At 51.1% G+C, this 24,973-nt stretch overlaps 2 protein-coding genes across 4 annotated transcripts; one reads left to right on the forward strand and one right to left on the reverse strand.

The window, feature by feature from the left end:
* The first annotated feature begins 1,554 nt into the window (after positions 1 to 1,554).
* LOC118856547 (nuclear envelope pore membrane protein POM 121C-like) lies at positions 1,555 to 19,309 on the forward strand. 3 transcript variants are annotated; one of them, XM_036766904.1, is made up of 13 exons: positions 1,555 to 2,081; positions 3,353 to 3,559; positions 4,127 to 4,285; positions 5,596 to 5,676; positions 6,213 to 6,384; positions 11,511 to 11,602; positions 12,690 to 12,760; positions 13,070 to 13,194; positions 13,464 to 13,566; positions 14,035 to 14,208; positions 14,512 to 16,263; positions 16,694 to 16,777; positions 16,992 to 19,309. In XM_036766904.1, the coding sequence occupies exons 1-13, from the start codon at positions 1,555 to 1,557 to the stop codon at positions 17,087 to 17,089; spliced, it is 3,645 nt and encodes a 1,214-aa protein (XP_036622799.1). In that variant the 3' UTR covers positions 17,090 to 19,309. The 3 variants fall into 3 exon arrangements, with proteins under 3 accessions (XP_036622799.1, XP_036622802.1, XP_036622801.1); XM_036766907.1 differs by having other exon boundaries at positions 1,920 to 2,081; positions 14,059 to 14,208; positions 14,509 to 16,263; XM_036766906.1 differs by having other exon boundaries at positions 1,920 to 2,081; positions 14,509 to 16,263; positions 16,992 to 18,635.
* On the reverse strand, positions 18,669 to 23,444 carry NSUN5 (NOP2/Sun RNA methyltransferase 5). The gene is made up of 10 exons (XM_036766908.1): positions 23,290 to 23,444; positions 22,971 to 23,093; positions 22,223 to 22,394; positions 22,027 to 22,135; positions 21,802 to 21,940; positions 21,574 to 21,689; positions 20,669 to 20,847; positions 19,929 to 20,139; positions 19,692 to 19,832; positions 18,669 to 19,618 (listed from the first exon to the last, which is right to left on the reverse strand). The coding sequence occupies exons 1-10, from the start codon at positions 23,380 to 23,382 to the stop codon at positions 19,519 to 19,521; spliced, it is 1,383 nt and encodes a 460-aa protein (XP_036622803.1). The 5' UTR covers positions 23,383 to 23,444; the 3' UTR covers positions 18,669 to 19,518.
* Positions 23,445 to 24,973: the final 1,529 nt, after the last annotated feature.

Genomic DNA, 24,973 nt, shown 5'->3' on the forward strand with positions numbered 1-24,973 from the left:
TGCAGAGAAGAGCTCCTCCCTCATAGGGTCGTTGTGAAGACCAAACGGGATTATTGTAAAGCGCTCAGCACCGTGCCTGGCACACAGGAAGCGCTGCATGAATGTGAGCCGTCGTCGTTGTGACGTGTGACATCTGCTGGGTACAACGTGTGGCCCCTGCTCAGCAGAGTCTGGCGTATATGTGAGGGTGACGGAGTCTGATGTGTGTGACAGGGAGTCCGGGTGGCTGTGTTTACTGTGAAGATCATGTCTGTTGTGTGGGGGTTTAAGACATAGTTATTCTGTGGGGTGAGTGTGTGTGTGTGTGTGTGTGTGTGTGTGTGGTGAGTGTGTGGCATGTGTGTGAATGTGTATGTGTGTTGTGTACGTGGCTGGTGTCGTTCACGTGGTGAGCGTATAGTGTATGTGGTGTGTATCTGTGGTGAGTGTCGTGTATGGTGTACAGTGTGTATGTGGTGAGCGGGGTGCGTGTGATAAGTGTGTGTGTGTACACATGTGTGTGGTGAGTGTGCTGTGTGTGTGTACACATGTGTGTTGGGTATGTGGTGAGGTGTGTGTGGATGTGGATGGGTGTGTGGGGTGTGTATGGTGTGTGTGAATGTGTATGTGCGTGTTGTGTGTGTGGCTGAAGTTGTTCATGTGGTGTGTGTTGTATATAGTGTGTATGTGTGGTGAGTGTCATATGCGGTGTGTAATGTGTATGTGGTGATCGTGGTGCTTCTGGTGAGTGTGGTGTGTGATGATGGCATGTGTGTATGTGTTGTATGTGTGTGGTGTGTAGTGTATGTGTGTGGTGAGTGTGGTGTATGGTGTGCTATATGTATATGGTGAGTGGCTAGTGTGTGCATGTGGTTTGTGTGGAATGCGGTATGTGGTTTGGGGAGGGTGTGTGTGTGTGTGTGTGTGTGTGTGAATGAAGTGTGTTGGGGAGATGTGTGTGTGTGTGAATGCAGTGTGTTGGGAAGGATGTGTTTGTGTGTATGAATGCGGTGTGTTGGGGAGGGGTGTGTGTCTGTGTGTGTGTGTGTGAATGCGGTGTGTTGGGGAGGGGTGTGTGTCTGTGTGTGTGTGTGAATGCGGTATGTTGGGGAGATGTGTGTGTGTGTGAATGAGGTGTGTTGGGGAGATGTGTGTGTGTGAATGCAGTGTGTTGGGGAGGGTGTGTGTGTGTGTGTGTGTGTGTGAAGCGAATGCTGTGTGTTGGGGAGTGTGTGTGCATGTGTGTGCGTGCATGTGTGTCTGTGTCCTCGCCCGAGCAAGGTTGGCCGCTGGAAGTGCAAGTGGGTAACGTGAGAGATGGGCCAGGGCGGGGGGGGGGGGGGGGGGGGGGGGGGGAGGGGGCGGGAGGTCCTGAGGCGCGTGCGCAAAGCTGGGCACTCTTCCACCGCACCGTGCAATTGCCTAGCAACAGGCCAGCGCCTGTCCCGGCGCGCCTTCGCCGCCAGGATGGGGCGGGGGTACCGGGCGCCGGCAAGAGTCGCTCACGCCGTGACGCTGCGCGCCGGCGCGGTGCACGCTGGGATATTTAAGCCCTCCCCGCGGCGCGGAGCCGCGATGTCTCCGGCTGCGGCGGCGGCGGCGGCCGGGGCTGGGATCGGGACCGGGATCGGTGCCGGGGCCGAGCGGAACGAGCGGCGGCGGCGGGCCGCGGCGTCCGGGGGTTCCCGGGGCGCCTGGGTGCGGACCCGGCCGGGCGGCGCGGCGGCGCTGCTGGGCCTGTCGCTGCTGGGCCTCGTGCTGTACCTGGTGCCGGCGGCGGCGGCGCTGGCCTGGCTGGGCGTAGGGGCCGCCGCGGCCTGGTGGGGCCTGAGCCCCCGGGAGCCGTCCCGGGGCCCGCGCTACGGCCCGCCGCTCTCCTCCGCCTCCCAGCCGCGGGCCCGCCGCCCGCCGCCGCCCGCCAAGGCCGCGGTGAACGGGGCCCCGCTGCAGCCGCCGTCCCGGGGCCCCGGGCCCGCCGGGCAGCCGCTGCTCATGGGCGGTTATCTGGGCAAGCCGGGCCCGCCGGAGCCCCCGCGGCGGGAGCGGCCGCCCCAGGCGCCTTCGCCGCAGCTGCTGAGCCCGGTCCGCAGGCTCCACCTCAGGTAAGGCCGAGCCTCGGGGCCGTGTGGGAAGGGTCTCCCCCATAGAGAGGCCCCTTCCGGGACCCCCCCCCCGCGGGGCCAGTGCGCCCCCAAAGCGCCTTCTCCGAGCCTGGGAAGCGGCTGCGAGGGAGACACCCCCCCACGGACGGGCTGCCAGCCTGGCTGGGGTCCCCCGGCTGGGGAGCGGGAGGGCAGCCTGGAAGTGGGGTCTTCCGACGCCGCGCCCTGCCCCCACCCCGTGAGCCCCCAGCCTCGCCGGAGGCTCGCCTCGGGTCAGTGTGACCCACGGAGGAGGATGCCTTTGGTCCGCCGCGGCTAGTGGTGGGGTCGTCGGATTGGGGGGGACTTGCTTCGTAGGCAGGCCCAGATCAGGCGTCGTGTGTGCCTTGTAATGTATGGTGGGGGAACCCATTTCGGGGTTCAGTGGGGCTCGTGATGCAGGACTTCTCCCTCGGAGAGTAAATAGCGTTTTGTCAGCCACCCGTGGTCTCCCCTGTTTGGGGGAGCAGAGCAGCGAAGGATAACGCTTCCTAGCGCCACACCCCCCACTGCTAGTTTATCCTATGCTCTCTCGGAGTCCAAGTTTGACAGAACAAGTCCTTTTATGAAGGGGATTCGTTTAGCGAAGTCTGGATTCAGTCAGGGGCGCACCGGAGGACCTAGAGGGCCACATGTAGCCTGAAGGCCGCAGGTTCTCCACCCCTGGTCTAGAGCAAGAATAAAAGAAATCATGAGCCACCCAAAATAACTCTTAACCTTTTTCTTTTTTTAAAGTTAACTCTTTTTGAGAGCATTATCTTCTTGCCTTGTGACTTAACAGGTAAATTTTTTTTAAAATCCATTGGGGTTTTACAAAGAGGAACAATAAGTATGAAAACAGGTATTGATGGTGTAAAATGGCCACACACACATTTTAAAATTATTATTTTCCAGAAAAACAATATAAAAAACAAATGCATGTTGAAAAGAGCTTTTGTAAATGAAGATAGTTCTGAAATGCTGAGGGCATGGTCCTTGGTAACTTTCTGAAATTTGAGTTTAAAATGCTTTTAAAAAGACCCCAGGATACCGAGAGCTACATCTTTTCCCCATCCCACAACAGCTCCTCAAGTCTTTTGTTTGACTGTGACAGATATCAAGCTGCTGTCACACTCCACTGCGAAGGGCAGAAACAGTGTTCTTGTGCCTCCACAGCTCAGTCTCCCTGAGAGTCGGTGTCCTTGTCAATTGCTGCCTTTGGTATAATGGTATCTTTCCTCTTCTCTGGCCAGGGACCACCCGACTACTCCATACCGATTCTCATTAGCTCCACGGAGGAGATATCCAGTTCAGCAGGCACAGTACTCTGCACTAGGGACCCTTCCCACAGTGTGCTGGGAAGGCTACCAGAGGAAAAACGTGCTCTCTGCCCGAAACTCCCACATGGTATCAAGCCCCGTAACTGTAAGGATCGCTCGCCCTGATCTATCGCGTTCCCCGTGAGTATGCACTTTATAACCTGATGTGTTTTTCAGAGAAGAAACTTGCTTTGTATTCCTGGCATATACTTAGAGCTCGTCTCCTGGCAAAAGTGACCCAAAAACATGTCAGTAGAGATAAAAGATAACGGTTTGCATTGACCCAAAGATCCCAGAGCATCCTTAGTAGGACAGAAAGAGCATCAGTTTTTTGAGTCAGAGGACCCAGCTTGAAGCTTTGCCTCTGCCACTTGGTACATATAGGACCTTGTTTCACAGTTTTACTGGGCTCAGTTTCCTTTTCTCCCAAATGAGAAGGATAGTGTAGACAGCCTCTGAGATCCTCTCTAGCTCTAGAGCTATGATCTTTTTTCATTTGGCCATCATTAATTGCTGGTGGCTATTCTGTGAATGGACAAATGATAGATTTCAGTAACCAGTGCTTCTGCATAACAATAGATACTTGGCTTCTGCATAACCAGTGAGAGGATATTTGAGGCTCCTAAGTAGATTATGATGATCTCTGTCTACACTGAGTAACATAGTGGTCTGTCTCAGTAGCAGTGGACTTCCATCTTCCCATTGCAGCCTGGAGCAGGTCGTGAATTCAGCCATGCCCTCACCATCCAGTAATGTCCCAGATCCATGTGCAAAGGAGACTGTGATGAACGCACTCAAAGAGAGTCGGAAAAGGGCAGTGGAGGAGGAGGATCAGATCTTCTGTGATGCCCAGGAAAACAAGCGAAGGTGACAGCCCAGTGGGACCAGGCAGGGTTCTCATGGGGACAGACTTCTGGGGTTTGGCAGAAATGGGGTCCTGAGAGCTGGCTCCTCTTAATGAGCCTTAATCACTCCTTGATTGCAGCCTTCCCTTAAGGGTGGGACACAGTAACTCAAGGCTAGGCTTTCCATGAGACAGCGTGACAGAGGGATTTCCCTAAGTATCGAGAATTATAATGCCAAGGACCTTGAAGAGCATTATTGGCAGTGCTCACATCCCCATCCCCTGGCCTCTGAATTTTATCATAAGAGGAGTTGACAGTGTGGCGAGGTCATCTTGTTCTGACTGTTGGCCATCTCTCAGTGCCCAGAGTAATACCAGGAAGCTTAGCTTGTGCTTATACAGGACCATGTGAGGCAGTGTGAGTCCTTCCTGAGCTTGTTTGATAAGGTCTTGAAGTGAAGACGACTCCTGCCCATGTACAGAGCAGGGGCGGGAGTGAGTAGCAGACTTGCCAGAGCTAAGTAAGCTTCTTCGAGGAGTCATTTCAGGTTCCCTGCTTTCCCCTTTCCAGCCTTGCCAAAATAATCTGTCCCAGACAGCATAAAGCCAGGTGTCTGATACTCTCTCAGCTTGTCATCCAAGAGCCTGACTCAAAAAAATTAATCTTGAATGGAGGAAAAACTGGCTGCCGAAGTGCCTGGAACTGTAGCTTGTATGCAGCGAGCGGTAATTCACGCCATCCTAATTTAGAGTAGGTTTGGACCAGTAGGACAGGAACAAGAAAGTCATTCCCAGTGAGGTTTCCAGGCTTCTGTTGACACATGAGCCCGACCTCCCATAGCCCAGTCACTGTTTATGTGGCATCTTTTCTAAGAAGGGAGCAAGAAGCATTGGTGTTTATTCAGTGGGACAGGTGCTATTGGTGCCATGCTGTTTGGCTGCGTTGGAGGGAAGGACCTTGGGGTTTGCCGGCCAGGGCCTGGGGGAAGTTGGGTTTTGTTTCCACCCTTATGCCCTGAAGTGAAAAGGGGTGGGATAAAGTGTTCTTAGGATCCCAGTGCTCTCTTTAGTTGACAATTTATAAATGCTGAACTGGATGCAGTTTTATTCCCATAAGAATAGCAGTCAGAGAAGTTAACACCTTGGATTAGATCTACATGCCAAAGTGTTCAAGAAACTCAAGTTTCCTGATTGAGAATGAAGTAAATGTTTCTTGGTGGTATTTTAAAGCTCCTGAAATCATGGGAATATTACCACTGTCATCTTCCCTGTCCACCCTCTGCCACCACCACCAAGAAAAATCAGTTTCACTGTGGATTTTTTGTCATTGCAGGCGCCACGACAGTAGTGGGAGTGGACACTCAGCATTTGAACCTCTGGTCGCAAATGGAGCCCCAGCATCTCTTGTTCCCAAGTAAGTCATAGTTCCATTAATAGAATGTTTAGCAAGAAGGTAAACAGAGTCTAAGTGATTCTGCCCAAACCTATACTCATCAAGAACATCAGGCTTAATTAATTACCCAGTAACTAGAGACAGCTAGGTGTAGCAGTGAATAGAGCATCTGCCTTGGAGTCAGGAGTTCAAAACCAGCCTCAGACACTTGACACTAGCTATGTGACCTTCGGCAAGGCACTTAACCCTGATTGCCTCATCTCCCCCCCAAAGAAAAAGATTACCCAGTAACTGTTTCTCTTTGTTTTATCATGTTGGTTCTGTTGAATCTGTCACCCTTAGAGCCTTAAGCAAGCTTAAGTTTCAGATACTTAGATCTTCATCATATTCCCAATTTGTTTTCGTAACTCCACCTAGCTGAATTGTTAGCAATTATTACATTAACATAATTTCTTCTCCTGGGTTGCATAAAGAAAGAAGCCATGGCCAAGTTAGATGTAGCCTTGAGAAATGTCACTTCCCAAGAGATACCTGACTACCTTTGTTCCGTCCATTAGGCCTGGATCTCTGAAGAGAAGCCTCACTTCCCAGTGCACAGAGGACAACTTGAATAAGAGGTCCCGTACCTCTTCCACCAGCTCTCTGACCAACACCTCCCCAGGGGGCATCCCCAGCTCTATCCGCAATGCCATCACCAGCTCCTATAGCTCCACCAGGGGTTTCTCACAGGTACTGCCTTGAGGGTGACAGATCTTTTAGAGTTTGAAGTTGGTGGACAAGAATGGTCACTGTCTTAATGTATCTGCTCCATGCTGTTCAACTTCCAGTCGTTGAAAGAGGAGTCTATCCCTTCTGTGAAACTCCTGATTTCAGAACTGAGAGACTAAAACATTACTCTGATAGGGGAAAGGCTTTCCCTAGTATCCAGTTTGGGGACGTATAAATTAGAGTCTTAGTTTAGGAAGTGGCACAGGTGACTTAAGCAAAAGGACTGGAAGAAGGTAAATACAAGTGACTTTAGGTAAATGTTAAGACTGATCTCATTACTCATATTTAATTATTGAAATCATCTTTTGAAGTTTAGAATGTAATCTTCCTGTCCAGTGACTCTAAAAAAGACTAGGCATGAAATGCATTCCTGAATATGGACTTGAGTGATTTTCAACCTCTTCTGGCTTACTCTCTTCCATTATCACTCTGTTTTATTTCCAAGCCTCTAGGAAGCTCTCTGGATAGGCCTAGTCAAGGAATCCCAGTCCTAAGCCATATCTTGCCTGAGGAGGGCAATTTGGGAGGACCCTGCAAAACACTACCTCTGGAGCTCACAGAAATTCTAATTAGAAGCCTGTTTTTCAGAACCATTCCATTCGTTAGCTTTTGTCCCCGTCACTGACACACTGCCCCAGTCTGTCTCCTCCCACTCCATCACTCACAGAGCCTTCCTAATTTCTCTTCCCTTGGTGTCTACTCAAGTAAACTTAAGCGTGTCCTTGAGTGTTTTCTCAAATGTTTCTTCTGCCTTCTTGGATTAACTTGAAAGGGGGCCTTCTCCTGAGGAAATGAAGTCCTTTCCAACACTCTCCACTAGAAACCATTCCATTTTCCCTGACTCTCAATTCACAAAGCTGGGGAGAAGAGCCAGCCCATCCAGGTTCCCATTGCTGCCTCTAGACTGTTTGTCACCGTCTGTCACTTTATTTTTTCTTCAGAGTTCTTACTCGGTGATCTCAGCATTTGATTTGAAGTTTACTTCCTCCGTCTCACCCCCCGAATAATACAGGGCAACAAAAACACCATGATAATACCGATTCACGCATGGAGCCCCCCTTTCCACTTGCTAAAGCCCATTTCCTCATGACAACCCTGAAGGTTGAGGAGGGGAAGGAAGTATTTTTATGCTCATTTTCACAGAATTCCAGGGTTGGGAAAAGGACCTGAACAGCCGTTTAATTCAAATCGTACGCAAACAGGAATCCTCCTTGGAACATCCATTCAGATGTTTAGGGAGAGTGAAATAAAAGGGAATCCTTTCATAATGAGACTTATCTGTGAAAGGAAATTTTTTTAAAAATAAATAAATGGCAAATAGTCCCACTGATTATAGGCAAACAGTTCTTTTTTGCTGTAAGTAGTGATTTGCAAATGGTCTTAATTGTAGCCTTTTCTGACTTAGACTGAGGAAGACTAGGAAACGTTTTTGTTCTGCAGAAGCCCTAATTAAGCAAATTGCTATTTTCATTTAGCCTTAAAATACCAATGTTCTTTCCCACCTTCTTCTGAATTTGTTGTTTCACTTGATGATTTCCTAAAATTTATGTTGGAGCATCGTTATCAGTGATGAAACCCTACTAAACATTTGGTGGTGGGATGCTATTTCTTAAAGGATTTGATTTTTTCTAAACCCATAGATCAATGTCATGACCTTGAAACCAAGACATTTTGTGTCTTACCTTAGCATTGCTTCTCAACATCCTGTTTTTAAAAAGCAAAAAATAAATAACTTTAATAGCACTAATCTTCACGGATTTTTTTGGAGACCAAACCTACTCCCAAGACCATCCTCTTTGACTCAGTTATAATTATGCTACATAAAAAAACAAAGGACATTTACTAAATGACATACCTTTGCTAGCAGCAGTCTCAATAGCATGCCTTTTTTCTGCTAGGGAATTTTTCATAGTTTTCATAAGATGTTTTGGGGATGGGAGGTAGATTAGGACATTTTTTGGTATGAGGAGGTATTAGTAATAATAGTTGCATGTATGCACATATATACCTGTAAATGTCTATATAATACATTTGTATACATGTGTATATTTAATCACTTTCCACACTGTCACTTGACTTTCAAAATAACCTTGTGATGCATGGCATATAGTCCTATATATTAGGTTGCTGTTAAGCATTTTATTCCTCTCCATAACATATATGCTTGAATTTGAAATTTAAAATAAAATTGCAGATTCATTGTCTGAGTGTGGTCAGGCACTAAGTTTTTTGGAGGCCATCTATTCTAACCTCCAGCTAATCAAGGAACATACCTGACAAGTGGTCATCTAGCTTTTGCTTGAAGACTTCTACTAAAGGGAATCTTGGCTATGTTCATCTCTGTCAGGAATTGGGTAGTACGTTTCATCATTAGTCATTATACTGATGAGAGTTCCTAAGCCTTTTAGAGTTGTTTCTCTTTACAATGTTGTTATAAATTGTTCTCCCGATTCTGCTTGCCGCCTTCTGCATCAGTTCATACAGGTCCTCCCAGGTTTCTCTGAAACAAACTCCATTGTCATTTCTTACAACACAGTAGTATTCCATCACAGTCATAGACCGTGACTTATTCAGTCATTCCCCAGTTAATAGGCATCCCCTCAGTTTCTAGTTCTTTGCCATCACACAACTCGCTGCTATAAACAATTTTTGTACATCCTTAGCGTTTGTTTTACCTAGGACTGATCTGCCCCTTCCTCTGCCCTCCCTCTAATTTGCCCTTCTACCTCTTGCTTCCTGGTGGAGTGAACTTTACCTCTGTGGCCAGTGTGCATGCCTTTTCTTCCCTCCTTTGAGAGTGAAGTTCAAGTGTCACCCACTCCCCAAACCTCTCTTTGTATGGACTTGTGGCCCTTGATTATGTGAGATAATTTTCCTTAACCTTCCTTCCTTTCCTTCCTAGTGAATCCCTCTTCCACTTCCTTTACTTTCTTCTTTCAAAATCATCAAGACATAACAGAACCATTCCCAGGCCTTTGTCTCAGGGGTTGGCAAACTATGGCCCTTGGCCCTCCTCCTATTTTTGTACGGTCCTGTCTATGAAGAACGGTTTGTACATTTTTAAAGACAATAAAATTTTATTTAAAAATATAAAAAAACATTCTTAGCATGTGGGTCATAGTTTGCAGACCTCTGCTGTAACTGGATTCTCTTTGTGGCCCCTTGAAGATAGGGCTCTTAGAGGACACAGGTATCATCCCCCCATATAAGAATATAAATAGTTTGTCCTTGTTTAGTCCCTTAAGATTATTCCTTCATGTTTACTCTTTTATGTTTCTCTTCATTCCTGTGTTTGCACTTCAACGTTCTTAAGTAGCTTTGGTATTTTTATTTGGAATGCTGGGAAATATTTCCTTAAAGCTCCATGTATTTTCATCCCTCTAAGATTATACTCAGTTTTTCTGGGTAGGTGATCCTTGGTTATAAATCTAGATCCTTTGCCTTCTAGAATATCGTTCCAGGCTGGCAGCTGCTGCAGTGTTTTTTCTTTGACCTGGAAATACTGGATTTGGGCTGCAATGTTCCTGGGAGTTTTCATTGTGGGGTTTCTCTTGTAAGATTTGAAAGTTTCTCTAGGTTTTTTTTTCTTTTTGGTCGTAGCTTCCAAGCAGTCCAATGATTCTTAAAATTTTTTTTCTCATAAATTTGCGTCCAGGTCAGTTGTTTTTGCTCTGAGGCACTTTAGATATTTTTCCTATTTTTCGGTCTTTCGACTTCTTTTTTCATGGAGTCAGTGGCTTCTTTTTGGTCCATTCTGATTTTTAGGGAGTTTGTTGCTTGGGTAGGTTTTGTACCTCTTGTGCCAAACTTATTAATTCCCTTTTCAGTTCTTTCTTCTATAGTTCTCATTTCTTTTCTAGCTTTTTCCTCGGGTACTCTCATTCCGTTTACAAAAACGTTTTTTAACTTCTTGCTTCATCTCATTCAGGAAATTTAGTTGAATTTTGTGCCCAAGCTGTGTTTTTCTTTGAGGTTTGTTTGGAGTGATTCTCTTCTGGGTTTGTGTCCTGACCATCCTGGCACCATAATAGCTCTTTATACTGGAATTCTTTTTTGTTTTCCTTATTCTTCCACACTTCCTGACTGGATTTGATGGGAGGACCAGACCCTGGCCACTTCTGAAGTCTGGTCTGTGCCAGCTTCTTTGGGTATGGATCTCAGGGACAGCTGAGGCTGGGAAACCTTCAAGCTTTCAGTGCTCCCAAAATGGGATGATCCAGGGCAAATTCTCCTCGCTGCCTTCCTGGTTGGTCTCAGCTCCTGATGCGGGTTTGAGTCTGAGCAACAGGGCTTGCCCCATTTGTAGTTTCAGTAGATTTAAGCTGGAGTCACCTGGGAAGCTCTGCTCTCTTCGAGTGAGAGAGTCTAGGCTCCCTTTCGGTCTGGGCTTCCCATCTGACTTGATTCTTCTGCTGTTCTTCATACTGGCCTAGGGGCTAGATCTTAAGACCCCATTCTGTTCCTGGGTCTGAGCCACATGGTGGCTGCCGCTTCTGAACCAGCTTCTTGCTCAGAACCCCATTTAGTGCCTACATCCACTGCTTACCTTGGAACACCACCCCTGGACGCAAGTCCTCCATCAGCTGTGGATCTGCAGCCAGGAACAGGGTCATGCCCTTCTTTGTGCAGCCTGTGCAGGAGCAGGCTCTCCCTCAGCTAGATCCCAGACTTCTTGACTTGGGAGGCACAACCTCTGCAGGTGCTGTCACACCAGACCCCATCCCCAGTGTCAGCAGACCTCTCACACTCTGCCTTTGCCTACCTACTCTGGAAATAGCCCCACTGGAATTTGGTTTAGTGCTTTTTCCAGGACTCTGGAGGAGTGTGGGGAAGGGAAGGGAGGAGGTCACTGTACTTCCTGATACTCCGCCATCACTTGAAGGCAGCTGTTTGAATTGTGTTATTTCTGAGGAGGTTTTGCTTTGCCTTCAGCCTGAATCTGCCTCTTTGTAACTTGTAATGTTCTCAGGTCTGTCCTGTGTTACTTGTGAGCAGGCTCACATGACATCTCCCCCATGATGTGAACCTGTGAGTAAGTTACTGTGCTTTTTGGAAGAATCTTAACATTGACTTTGTTTGGATTTCAGTTGTGGAAGAGGAGTGGCCCTAGTACCTCTCCCCTCTCCAGCCCTGCCTCATCTCGCTCCCAGACCCCGGAGAGGCCTATGAAAAAAGCACGGTAACTGCCTTGAATACAGTCAATGTGCATGATCCCCAAGGGATCTGAGAGTCCTTTGGGGCAAGGGGTGGAGGAACAAAGTTACCGGGTTGACCAGGGTAGCCAGAGTCCACCCAAAGTTGCAGAATGGTGAGAAATTAGGATCTAGATAAAGAACTCAAGGGCTAAAACAAATTCTCATTACCCTTATCTTTCTGTCCTTGAGCAATATTGACTGAATTATCAGGTTCCCAAACCATAAGATTTAGAGCTGAAAAGTCACCTTTGAAATCAAGGTCCCTGTATTTTTTATAGAAAACAGGCCTAGCAGGGTAAAGTGTTGTGTAGTGAAAAGCAGAGGAAGTGTTCCGATGGGGGCGTGTGCTCTCGGGTTCTCTCTTTCTCTTTTCTCTGCCCACGTACCTGATTACGTGGGGGCAGTGTGGTGTACTAGACTTGGAATCTGGTAGGCTTGGGTTTGAGTCCAGTTTCTGGACTAGTGTGGCCATAAGCAAGTCACTTAAACTCTGTGATCCTCAGTTTCCTCGTTTTACAAATAGGAGTACTGGGAGTGCTCACAGGGTGATTGTGAGAATTGGAAGGGATGATGTATGCCAAGTGCTTAGGAGATTTTTAAAAGGTTTTATGGAGTCAACTGTTGGGTTCTGAATAATGGCTATGCTATGTCGAGGATGAACGGCTGGGAGGACAACTGATCTTCCAGGGTTCCCTTGGCCTGCTGGCTGTTGACCTGCTCTATCAAAAGGCAGGCCTGGGGTCTAGTGCGTTCACTGCCATTTGTGTCCCTTCTTTAAGGACAGTTAAGCTTTTCATGTTGGCTCCTCCTTATCTCCTTTCTTCAGGTCTCAAGTGCTAGGCTAAGATTTTGCCAAGAGTGAAGCATTTCCTGTGGACCCCTTTTCTCTTAGCCACTTGGTTGGATGAATGTGTTTGGCAGCTAGCAGGATATTAAGAGCTATTGGGAACAGCAGCCACCAGAGACTGAGGATCCTGGCCTTACTCTAGGTTTAGGGATCACTGGCTTAGTGCCTCTATCTTTGTCCAGAAAGTCTTGCTAAGTTTGAGTCTGCCTTTTTTCTCCCCACAGGGAAGAGGAGTTCCATCAGTCTAGCTGTTTGACCCCCATGACCTCAGACAAGGAATCTCAGGCTGAGAAGGGTCAGTTGGGCAGGGGCAGGGGCAGAGGCGGGGGCGGGTTTCAGCAGGGCCTTAGTTTTAAAAGGTGGGGTGGGATGGGGAGGAAGACATCAAGCAACTTCTGGCAGCTGTGGTTAAGCCTAAGTGTCCATTCCTGGCTTTTGGAGCCCATCAGGCCAACACCTTCCAAGAGGTGTGGAAGGTGTGACCCCCAGGCCCTGCGATGCAAAGACGTGGGCAGAGAGACAAAGCAGTGCTGCCTGGGAGTAGAAGTGATGGGGAAAGGTTGGCAGCCAATACTCCTTCTTTAACGCCGCTGTCTCTTTTCAGTGACAGATACCCCCACATGGAAGAAACAGAGCTCCTGGAGCACCCCAACCACCTCTGGGAGTGCTGGGAAGCGCAAACGCAAAGTTCAGTTGTTGGCTTCTCGGCGAGGGGACCAGCTCACCCTGGTACGGTGTCTTCCATGGAGTCCCCCAGCCTCTTCTCCCCAAAAGCTCTAGGCTCAGCTACTTACTTCAGTGCTCCTAGGGAAGGCCCAGCCTGGCCTTCAAGACATTCCCCTTTGACGTTTGTACATAGACCAGAAGGATCTCAAGGTCTCCCTAGAGCCCCCTTCTCTCACACATCTTACCCAGGCCAACAACTCCCATAGTGCACCAGGGTGGTCCTTACTGGTTTCCCCTTCTGATGGGCCTGACTTTCTCTTTGATTCTGACAGCCTCCACCTCCCCAGCTCGGTTACTCGATCACTGCTGAAGACCTAGACTTAGAAAAGAAGGCTGCATTGCAGTGGTTTAATAAAGTCTTGGAGGAGAAGACAGGTAAGGGACTCAGGTAGCATTGGACACACCCATGAGAAAGAGTTCCCTTCTGAATTTGAAGGTTGCTCTTTTCCCAGAGGGAGGGGGACCAGAAACTCCAGTTGCCTTTGTAATTGAGTCTTATCTGAGATGCTAACCTGGGTTCTTCTTGTCTCTTTTTCTCCGTGAAACCTGTTGAGCACTGGATCCCAGGCTTCCTTAGCACAGAGAGGACAGCCACTATTTTAGACATGAGGCTTCCTCCTCTCCATAGGTCTCAGCTTGGAGAAGCCACATATATCCCTGAGCCTCTTTTCCCTGCCTGGGTCAAATGAGATAAAAGAATTGGAATCACATGTAAAGCTCTTCCTAGAAGCCATAACATGGAAGGCTCAGGAATGCTCAAGGGCCCTGTGACTTATAACCCTTTATTTATAGCTCCAACACTTTCAAAGGAGACCCATTTCTAAACATTTTCCTCTCTCTTAGATTCACCTTCCGTTTCTGTCGCAGAGACCTCCCCCGCCCCTCGACCTCTTTCCTTTGCATTACCATCCCCAGAGACAACTTCCTCACCAGCTGCTCCTCCAGCTTCCAGTGCCAACCCTCTGCTGGACAGTCTGAAGAAGATGCAAAATTCCCCGAGCCCACCAGCCCTTACAGGTGAGAGGAGACTCGTTGCAGGTCTCCTGGCCTCTCCCATTTGGGTGAGGGGGCTGAGGCAGTGCCCTCTGCTCCCAGTGTCCATCTGTCTTAGCTAAGTGCATCCGGAGATGAACAGGGTTATACCAGCATGCTGCTTGACCGGGCCCAGTGTCTTTCTTTTTTTGACTGTAAAATTGGTCTATCAAATTGAGAGAAGTTCCTGAACAATTGATGTTTATGAGACTTCTGTGGGCAGAGCCCTTTTGTGGTGGAATGGAGTCGTGTGTGCTCCCTGACACGTCCCTCTCTTGTCTTTAGCAGACCCAGTTGCAGCGGCCAGTGCTGTGGCGCCTTCCCCGCTGAAGCCAGCCAGCCCACCTGCTGCCACAGGGCCCGCAGAGCCAGGGCCCCCCGCTGCCAGCTCTTCGTCCTCCAAGCCCATCCCAACTTTCTCCTTGTTGACCTCTTCAGCCGCCCTCACTGTCACTACCGCCAGCCAGGCCTCCCCAGCGCCTGTGTCGGACAGTTCTACCAAGCCTCTCCCCACCACTTCCCCCAAACCAAGCATTCTCTTTGGAATGCTGAGTACCCCGCCTCTAACTTCCATGGCTCCCACTACTTCCACAGCTCCCGCTGCTCCTGCTCCCGTGGTGACTCCCGCGGCTACTCCCGTGGCTGCTCCTGTGGCTACTTCGGCTCCTCCTCCTGCCACTCCCATGTTCAAACCCATTTTTGGGGTTCCCCCTAAAATGGAGAGTGGGGCTTCTTCGCCAGCTGCCCCCTCTGCCACAACTCCTATGTCGTGTGGCTCTGTCCTTCCCACAGCCCCCAGCACCTCTACCACAACCTTTAAGCCCATCTTCGGTAGCATGGGCCCCCCCACATCTGTGCCCTTAGCCTCAGCATCCCCTTTCTTGAAGCAACCCTCTTCTGTAGCCCCCACCACAGCCGTTACCAGCTCTGTCTTGGCGCCCCTATTTAGTGGCCTCCCCAGTGTCCAGCCCACTGCGGCCCCTGCCACAGCCACCACAGCCACCTCCAGCAGGACCACCGACTCAGGCTCCAAGCCCACCTTTGGCTTTGGGCTGAGCAGCTTGGCCAGTACCACGGCCAGTGCCCCTGCAGCCACCACTAGCACCACCACCACCACCCCCTCCCCAGCACAGCCTTTCCTCTTTGGGGCTGCACCTGCCTCTGGCGCCAGCTTCACCCCGTCTACTGGCTCCATGTTCCAGTTTAACAAACCTGCTGCCACCGTCACTACCACCACCACTGTGGCAACACCCGCCACAACATTCGGTGCCACGCAGACGGCCCCCAGCAGCACTGCTGGCTTTGGATTTGGTGGGACTGTCACCACGGCAGCCCCACCAACTACCAGCCAAGCGACGTTGACATTCGGCCCCACCACTACCACCACTGCTGCATTCAGCACCCCCTTTGGCTCCAGTGTCAAGACGATGCCCCCCCCAGCCTACCCGGGAGCTGCCCCTCAGCCCACCTTTGGGACTGCTGATGGGCAGCAACAGCAGCAGGGGGCCAGCAAAGCAGGCCCCTTAACAAGCTTTAGTAGCACATTCACCTTTGGGGGCTCGGCAGCCTCAAGCCCAGCCCTTCCCCAGCCCACCTTTGGCAGTGCTACTCAGCCAGCCTTTGGCGGGGCAAAACCCCCCACCTCCTTTGGCACCCCTGCCAGCACACAGCCAGCCTTTGGCAGCACCAACACAGTCTTCTCTTTTGGCACAACCACCTCCTCCAGCTTTGGGGCGACCACGCAGACCACCAGCAGTGGCACCAGCGGCTCCATGTTTAGCAGCATGACCCTGGCCCCCTTCACGTTTGGGAGCTCCACGCCTGCGGCCAGCAGTGGGGGTTTTGGGGCCAGCACCGCTGTCCCTGGAACCAGCTCGAGCACTGCAGCGTTCAGCTTTGGAGCAAGCCAGAGTGGGGCCACCAGTGCCACTGCCCCCTTTGGGGGTACCTTAAACCAGAACCCCCTGGGTGCCCCAAGTCAGAGCACACCCTTTGCCTTCAGTGTGGCCAACACCACCGAAAACAAGCCTGTTTTTGGAGGTAAGTTTGGTGGGGCGAGGGGGGTTGGCGAATTTCCTGTGACCCTCATACAGAAAGCAGCCTTTGAATCCCTTTTGGGGTCTCTTTAGAGGTCTCCTAGTTCAACCCCTCCCTTGAGGCAGGAGGGGCCCCAGAGAGTCCCAAAGACTAGCCAGAGATTGTCCTAAGTCTTGGCACACAAAACCAAGCTGGCCTGGGCTTTCATACATGCTCTTTGATTTCTTTGCAGTAGCCATCAGTTCTGTCCTGGGTCTGTACCATTGTGGGCTCATCATTGTGTCTGGCTTCTGGGGGCAGCTTGCACTGAAACCTGACTGTTCTGGCCCAGTCACCAATCCCTCCAGTGATCCTGCTAGGCAGAGTTTGGGGTTGTCATGAGATTTGTGCCGACAAATTGTGTGTAGTCTTTTCAGCTGTCTCTTCTTTCTAGGTGCAAGCTCAGTGGGCAGTAGCCTTTCCTTTGGGACCCCAACCACGCCAGCCCAGGGCTTTGTGGGAGCAGGGCCATCTTTTGGTAAGTACCTTTGGCTGAGGAGGATTGAAGCGGGAAGGGGGGATTGCTAGAGGTTCCTTTGGTTTCTCAATATCTATGCTTCTTGTCGAGGTCTGGAGTGGGGTCAGTCATTTCTCATTTTTTTGTGGTTGAGATATACCAGGGAGGGACTTGGGGGACAGGGCATCTTTCTCAAAAGAACCCAGTCTGATGAGTGTGTTGGATCACTCCCTAGGACCATCGACCCCTTCGTTTTCCATTGGTGCAGGATCCAAGACTCCTGGGGCCAGGCAGCGACTGCAGGCCCGGAGACAGCATACCCGAAAGAAATAACCTGTCCTGCCCCCTCCCTCCAGACCCTTTCCTTCCTTTCTTCCCCCTCCCACCTCCCCCCTTGGCTCCTGCTGTGAAGAGCCTCATCCCTGTCCCTGTTTTTGTACAGCAAGCCCACCCCAGCCCCACCCCCCACTTCTCTAGCAGCAGCTGCCAAGAAGGCGACTGCCCTGGATGTGGCAGGGTGGAAACAAACCCTTTTTACTTGAACACTTCCACTGCTGAAACTGGAGAAACTTGTGTACATATCGTCAGCCTGGCCTTGCCTTTCCTGACTCGTCTCCTTATTGTGTGTGTGTCTGTCAGCTTGGCCAAGGAACCCCTTTTCTGCGTCCTGCCCGGCCTCTGGAGGGGCCTCCCAGCCAGCCACGTGCAGCCACCAGTCCTGGGTCCGGGGAGGGCTCGGCCCTGAGCCTCCCAGCTCTCCTCCTGTTCCACGTGGCTGCAAGGGTAGGCTTCTTGCTTCTTTTGCCTTGGGTCTCGATTCCTGCTCCTTAGACTTTGTCCCCCGAGGAAGCATTCCTTTTCATAGTGTTGGTCTGGCGTGGGTTTTGCCTTGGGAAAGACTCCAGGAATGGGGAGAAGCCTCCGTGAAGGCTACTCCTGCGTGCGGTCCTTTTTCCTTCCCCTGGAGAGAGCGAGTCTTCCCTTTGTGAGTATAGCCCTTAAGACCTCAGGGCTTGCAGTTAGCCAACAGAAGAGGAAAGCAGTTTTTCCTTGGAGCCCCTGTCCTCCGGTAAGGGAGCAGGACAGATTCCGCACCGCTGCTCTTGGCTTCTCTCCCTCTCCTCCCCAGTACTTTCTGTTTTCTGGGTTTGTATAAAGCCGTGTCCTGTCAGTGTTGCTCTGTCTGATGCTCATTGAATCGAGTTTGGAGGAAAAATTGACTTGTGTGAGTGGCGGCATGTTGCTAGTGCCGGACTTGATGTTAAAAGCTTTTTGGGGTCCAGGAATTTACCACAGAAACCGGACCCACTCAATTGGATGTGGAATGTGGCCGTGAGATGCTGCACGTGCTGAATGACTCCTGAATTTTCAAACAGTGTTTTGACTCTAAGGGATGGCAGCCCAGGAAGGACTAAGGCCCAAGGGACAGGGTTCTGTGAATGTAAACAGAGGATAAGGACCCCCCCTTGCTTTGGGCTCCCCTACACACATACACCCACCTGTGTTCCTCACAGTAGGGCAGGGTATCCCTAAATTGGTGGATAATCTTATTTTACTACTGGGTTGCATGCCTTTTTGGGTTGGGGGGCGGGAAGGGAGGGTGAGGAAGGTCATCATGGAGGAGTCCCACCTCAGGAGTACCCTGCTCCATGTAGCCTCCTTCCCATTCCTTTGGGCCAAGAAGGAAAGCCTTGTTACATGATAGGTGTGCTCCACAGCAGCCTTCCAGATCCCACATGTTACCAGTTAGGGCCCATCCTCTCAATACCAACTCAGCCCAGAGCCCCCTCTCCCTGGCCCAGGAGCCTTGCTGCTCTGCCATCACTTTTGGGAGAAGCGTGAATGTGTGTGGGTGATTTGCCTAAGTCTAAATTTAAGAAAAAGAAAAAAAAGAAATATTTAAACATTTTTTTAACAAAATAAAATTTATTTTTATATTTAAGCTAAATTGCCTTTTGAATTCCTTCAAGCTTGGTTCATTGAAGCTGTGAGAAAGTACAAAGCTGTTGTCCAGAAATTAGCTGAACAGTGTGAGATCTGGGGGAGGAGGGAGCCTGACTGCCTGGGGGAGGAAGGGCTCACTCAGACTCCCTTTTCACCCAGGGAATCGTTACGTAAAATGTACTTAATTCCTTTCTAATAATGTGATGTATGTGAATGTGGCTAGGGCAAGGTTTCCCACCTGTGATAGCAGCTCTGGTGGTGGGAGAGGGGCATTGGAAGGGCTCTCAAGACTCTGTCTCAGCTACTGCTCAGTTCCACTCGGACCCGGGGGGAAAGCTGAATCAGGTCAAACCAGCCTTCCAGAGGCAGTGGTGGCAGCCAGAAGCCTGTAGTTACCAAGACAGCCCAGAGATCTGCCCACACCCACCCAGCTCGCGGCCTCAGCCCTGTGCGGGTATGCGCACGAGACCGGACAGGAATGGGAGACAAACTTTCCGTAAGACACTGTTCCTGTTGAGTCTGGTGGGAATTTAGTGTGAATGTGCAATTTTTTTTCCTTGCTTCTTATAATGTCATTGATTTTAAAAATAAACAAAACTGTGATCTCCAGTGGTCCCATCCTGTCTTTTTTTTTCCTGTGGAGGTAAGGGCAGACCTGGATTTTTTACACAGGAATAAGGGATTGCTCTGTCTCCCTGCCTTAGGGAGAGGAGCAGAGAGAAGTGCCCCTTGAGGCTCAGGCACAAACTGATCCCAGAGAAGTGAACTGCTGCCTGCTGCTGCTCCCAAGACAGAGAAGCAGGGAGCACAGCCCATGTTCATGGCGTTAATGCATTTTGCTGTCGCCGTCGTTTCTTTTTCTTGGGAGCCACACGGGGCACAAGTTCTCCAGCCAGCAACTGGGGTTCTGGACCTGAGCTATAGGGAGAACAGGAAGTTAGACCTTCCCAGGGCACCCTAAACCTTCACCCACAAGAGCCCAAACACTCACCTTTTCCCATCTGCCCGTTCCAGCACAGCAACAAAAAAGCCTCCGGTGAGCGTGGCTTCAGGAGATGCCCGGATACAGTGTTCTGCACCTGGGAAGGTGCTGAGGCCTCTCTGGGGCCACAGAGGTAATGCGTGGACAAGCCTGGGAAAAGGGGTGTAAATCAGGAGAGCCCACAGCACACCAACCCTATCCCTGATGGAAGGCCATGCCATGTAGCAGTCCCTTGCCCTAGAGTACCTAAAGGCACCCGGGTTCTGCTCCAGGACATCTCGAACCACATCCTCATTTTCTTCCTGGCACACAGAGCAGGTCGAGTAGACCACACGCTGCAGGGCTGGGAAGGAGAGTGCGTGGCTCAGGGCACGGCGCTGGAACCCAGCCAAAGCACATAAACGTTCCTGGCTGGGGCTGCCTGCACCAGGCTCCTCCAGCTGCCTTGACGCCATGCCTGGGGGAAGACAAGATGCATTTGTCATGTACTGTGCTTAAGGAATAGCCATCCTGACCCTCAGAGAGCTGCCCAAGAAACTGCCTATCCACCAAGAAGTAAGTACAAAGCAGTTTGGAGGTTTTGGAGCGAGGCAATCTTGCCTAGGGTCAGACAGCTGGTCAGGTGTCTGAGGCCACATTTGAACTTGGTCCTCCTGACCACAAGGCCAGTGCTCTCTCCACCGTATTAATAGAAAGGAATTCTTGCAGAAGGTGGCACCTGAGCTGAGCTTTTAATATGACTACAGATTTCAAAAGCTAGAGGTTCCAGGGATGAGCCTTACCAGCCCTCCAGGCAGCCTATATAAAGCCATGGAAAGGATGTAGGGGAGGAATAGGAAAGCCTATGTGAAACAGCCTTAAGTCAGGAGGAAGTAAACCTGAGACCCCCAGAACTCTCCCATTACAAGTCTCCCTGGCCCCTGAACCCTTCTGCATTGCCTCTTCCCATCTGTCCAGAGAGTTTCCTGAGGTTCTCTGCATCTCACCAGAACCACTGCAAGAGGGGTCCAGCAAGATGTACTGGACCCGGCCGTAACGTGGGTCAGAGGGAGATACAGACAGAAAGTCCTCATTGGCTATCTCACAGCAAGAGACTCCAGCCCTGGTCAGCATTGTGGCCATGGTGGCCAGTCGCCCAGCATCCAAGTCAAAAGCAAAGATCTTCCTAGAAAGGAAATCAGCAAGTCAGTTCCAAGAGCACAAACAGCATGGGGATAGGAACAGAAAACATGACTTCCTGCCAAAAGGGAGCTTGCAGTCTGGTTGGGGGAGGAGGGAGACAGCACAAACCCATGAAGAAACCACCAGAACCCTCAGGGAAGGGTTGTCTCTAAAGGAGCCTAAGAGACCAACACTTACTAGCTCTGTGTGTGACCATTTCAGCTGGGCCTCAGTTTCCCCATCTGTAAAAAGGGATGTCATGCACTTTCCCCTCAACCTCTCAATCCTCACCATACAGGTACCTTCAAGGTCACCTAGTCCAGCCCCCTCGATTGAAAGAGAGTAGACCCAGGCCCAGAGAGATGAGGTACCTTCTCTAACCTCACAAAGCCAAAATGTCTACAGGGAGATTTGAACTTGTGCCTTCCTGATTCTGGGTCCAGTGCCCCATCCACTAGGACATGATACCTCTCAAATGAGGCATGAAAGAAAGGCAAAGGTGTTAACGATGCCTTGATTGCTATCCTTGGAATTTCCCATCCAACATCCTGCCATCTAGACCCCACAGATGAGGGGTGTAGACCCAAAAGTCACTAGCTCCAAACCAGGTTTTTAAAGGAAACCATCACCCAGGACACTACTAATCTCCCATCACCCAATTTCCCTAAGTCTTCTTCCCTGTCAGGAGACAGTCTAGGCTGGATGCCACATGGTTCTCTCCTGGTCTCACCCCTGGTTCTTCAGCAGAGCAGCCAGGTAGCTCGTCTTGTTGCCTGGGGCGGCACAGGCATCGATGACATGGGAGCCAGGCGGAGGGGCAAGCAGCGTGGCTGGGAGGCAGCTCGCCTGGTGGAGGCAAGACATCAGAACGGATCAGAACCATGTGAAACCCACCCTCACCCCCTTGGGCCTCTTCTCCCCATCCATCCCCCACTTCAGCAAAGCCCCTCCTCCTGACCTTGTCTTGCAGGATGAGATGGCCAGCCTGGTACAGCGGGTGCTTATGGAAGTCAGTGCCGGCAGAGAATACAAGTAACTCCGGGAGCAGTGAATCCAGAAAAAAAAGTTTACCCTGTAAGGCCCGTAGCTTGTCCGGTCTGTCAGGGAAGAGAAGGTGGCCTGTGAGCGGGCTAGAGAACACTGCCCCCATCCAAATGCCCTGGAGCCAGGAGGCTGCCCTTACCCAGAAGCACGGCCCTGATAGGAATAGCCCTCACGCTTCAAGTAATCAATGGTGTCCTCGAGGTTGGTCTTGAGCGTGTTCACTCGTACAAATCGAGGGAGCTGCACCACTAGAGACAGAGGGAAAAGGCACTGGGACTCCCCTCCCGGTCTCCCCGAGCATCCAGCTCCAGCCTCTCCCCAGGGCTACCACTCACCCTGGGTGGCCCCAGGAGTCGACTCCAGGAGATCCTCATTTCGGCTCACACATCGCTTCACCTTGAGCCGGGCCAACTCGGCCTGCAGCCTGGCCTTGTGCCTGGAGAGCACAGGCTTCCATCGGCCTCCACCCCGTAGCCCCCGGCCCAGCAGCAGCTCATACACCAGGACCTGAGAAGGGAACCACCTTTAACCTTGGGCTAGTCTCATTTGTAAAGTGATGGGACTGGATTAGGCGGCCTCAGAGGTCCTTTCCAGGGCTAAGTCCATGACCCTCTGAACTCTTCTCTTGTCCACAGCAAACTCAATGAGCCAGGCTCAAGAAGGTAAGTCAAGAACCATGTATTGAATTTGTGGAAACCTACTATGTGTTAGGCACTGTGGGAGAGCCCTGGGGAGACAAAAGACAAAACGAAACTCTCTGCCCTCAGAGAGCTTCATTCTATCTGCATGTGTATAAGCGGAGACGTAATAAACACGAGATAATTTAGGGATAAAAGCACTAATGGGGGAGGGGGGCGGTGTCAGGAAAGGTTCCCGCTGGAAGGCAGGGCTTGAGCTGAGCCTTTGGAGGAAACCCTAAAGCCACTGCTCCAGAGACTTTCCACCGCACGTGCCCAGGTAAGCTCTGGATCCCACATTCATCCCTTCCCAGGCTAACAAGGTCAAGACTTTGGGGCAGTTTACTAGGAACCTTGGAGCTTGGGTAAATGAAAAAGACCTTAACAGCCGCCCCCGGAGCCTCACCTTGGCCAGGTGGGGCTTCAGTTTCTTCTCCGCCTCCAGGAGCCCTGCGCTGCGGATCACCGCGTCCAGCACGGCGGAGTAGCGCTGCGTCTCGCAGACCAGAGCGTACAGCTGCCGGACGTTCTGGGGCCCGGGGGAGGGGAGGCGGGAATCAAGCGGGCGCCCCACCCTGACTCCGACACCCCGCCTCTGACCCCCGGACACCCGGCCTCCGACTCCAGACACTCCGCTCTGGGCCCGGATACTCCTCCTCCACCCCAGACACCCCGCCCCGGCTCCGGACATCCCGCGCTCCGCTCCTCCTCACCCGCCGCAGTACCTGGAAGCGGCTGCTATAGACCAGGCTCTTGAGGGAGCCCTGGTGCGCCTCTACCCCCGACAGTACCGCGGCTGCAGCCCCATACAGCGCCATGGGCCTTCTCCCCTTCCGGCCTCCGGCCTCCAGCCTCCAGCTCCTACTCCGCGGCACCCCACGTGGCCGGCCAGGCGACTGCGCAGGCGCGCACACCGCCTCGTCCGGATTTGGCCAGCCAGGCTTTGGCTCCGCCCTCCTCTAGTCAATTCCTCGCCCCTTCTCCCCCCCGCGCCTCATTGGCGTACATTTCCTGGCACCGCCCTCCGCCTCCCTGGAGTAGCTGGGTCTTAGCTTTAGAGAGGAAGGGCTCTTAAAAACTGGACCTTCTTTTTACTGAGAAAAATGAAGCGTGGATGTGAGGAAATGATTTTATTAAGGTGACTCGAGTAGTGCCTGTGGTAGATTTTGAACCCAGACCTTCCTGACTCCAAAGTACAAGCAAGGCAGCATTTATTAAGCGCCAACTGTAAGCCAGGCACTACGCAAAGCTCTGGAGATGCAAAGACAAAACCAAACCCTGCCGTCAAGGATCAAAATGGATATAGGCATTTCTCCTGTATATAGCTTGCTTTGTAGAAGGGCATTTGCATGGCTCTCCTATGGGAGTGTAAGCTTTTTGAGGGCAAGAGCTGTCTTTTGCCTCCCTTTGTAATCTCCAGCACTTAGCACTGTACCTGGCACACAGTAGGTCCTTAATAGGTGATTGATTGTTAGGCAGGATAAGCTGGAGATAATCAATAGTGGGAAAGCTTTGGGTTAAGGAGGACTGGGAAAGGTTTCTTGGAGGATGTGAGGATGTGAAGGAAGCCAGGAGGTGGAGATGAGGAGTGAGAGCATTCCGGGCATGGGGACAAGTCAATGAAAATGCACAGGAACCAGGAGACCGAGGATCTGGGAAGAACAGCCGGGGGGGGGGCAGTGCCCATAAATCAGGGAGCATGTGGGGACAAGTCAGTGCAAGAAGACTGGAAAGGTCGGAGGTGGGGCCAGGTTAGGAAGGACTTTGAACGCCAAACAGAGGATTTAGTATTTGATAGTGGAGGTGACGCGGTGAGACCTGCCCTTTAGGAAGATCGATTTGGCAGCCCAGTGGAGGGTGGACTGCAGGGCGGAGAGACTGAAGGCAGCCACTGCACTAGAACAGATGGAGGTAACAGGTATTGGGGGAACGAGGGGCAGCAGCGTCCGAGGAGAGGCGGGAAGGAGACTTATTGGAGAGGTGTTTGCAGAGGTGAAGTCAACAGGAATTGACAACAGATTGAATCTAGGGGAACCAATGGAAAACTTGTTCCTATATGTGTGGAAAAGATGCCCTTCATCTCTTGGGTCATCCCTCCTGAATCTTCTCACTCTCCTTCCGCCATTTTTTGATCCAAAGAGTCATGTGATAATAGATCTAAATGCCCCCTGATCCCACCTCCCAATCTTACAGATGAGAAAACCAAGACCCATAGTGCTGGCCCGAGGTCATAAGAGCAGACAAAGCTGGGATTCGACTCCGGGATCTCTAGCCTGGTGCTCCTTCCACTGCTGAAGATAGAATGGGTTACCTCAGTGGTTAGAGCACTGGGTGGATGGGCTAGATCACTAGCTCAATCTCTGCAGGGGATGGTCAGCTCAGATGTTGTGGCTTTAGGTTAGATCCCCT

The sequence above is a fragment of the Trichosurus vulpecula genome, chromosome 7 (assembly GCF_011100635.1).
Source record: "Trichosurus vulpecula isolate mTriVul1 chromosome 7, mTriVul1.pri, whole genome shotgun sequence".
In the NCBI taxonomy this organism is placed as follows: domain Eukaryota; kingdom Metazoa; phylum Chordata; class Mammalia; order Diprotodontia; family Phalangeridae; genus Trichosurus; species Trichosurus vulpecula.

What these genes read in the sequence shown, in the direction of transcription:
- NSUN5 (XM_036766908.1), bottom strand. Translation starts at nt 23,382, where the DNA reads ATGGCGCTGTATGGGGCTGCAGCCGCGGTACTGTCGGGGGTAGAGGCG. An exon ending in TATCAGGGCCGTGCTTCTGG is followed by an intron (nt 21,941 to 22,026) that starts GTAAGGGCAGCC and finishes CTTCCCTGACAG; the next exon opens with ACCGGACAAGCTACGGGCCT. An exon ending in ATCTCATCCTGCAAGACAAG is followed by an intron (nt 21,690 to 21,801) that starts GTCAGGAGGAGG and finishes TGCCTCCACCAG; the next exon opens with GCGAGCTGCCTCCCAGCCAC.
- LOC118856547 (XM_036766904.1), top strand. Translation starts at nt 1,555, where the DNA reads ATGTCTCCGGCTGCGGCGGCGGCGGCGGCCGGGGCTGGGATCGGGACC. An exon ending in AGGCCTATGAAAAAAGCACG is followed by an intron (nt 11,603 to 12,689) that starts GTAACTGCCTTG and finishes TTCTCCCCACAG; the next exon opens with GGAAGAGGAGTTCCATCAGT. An exon ending in AGTCTTGGAGGAGAAGACAG is followed by an intron (nt 13,567 to 14,034) that starts GTAAGGGACTCA and finishes CCTCTCTCTTAG; the next exon opens with ATTCACCTTCCGTTTCTGTC.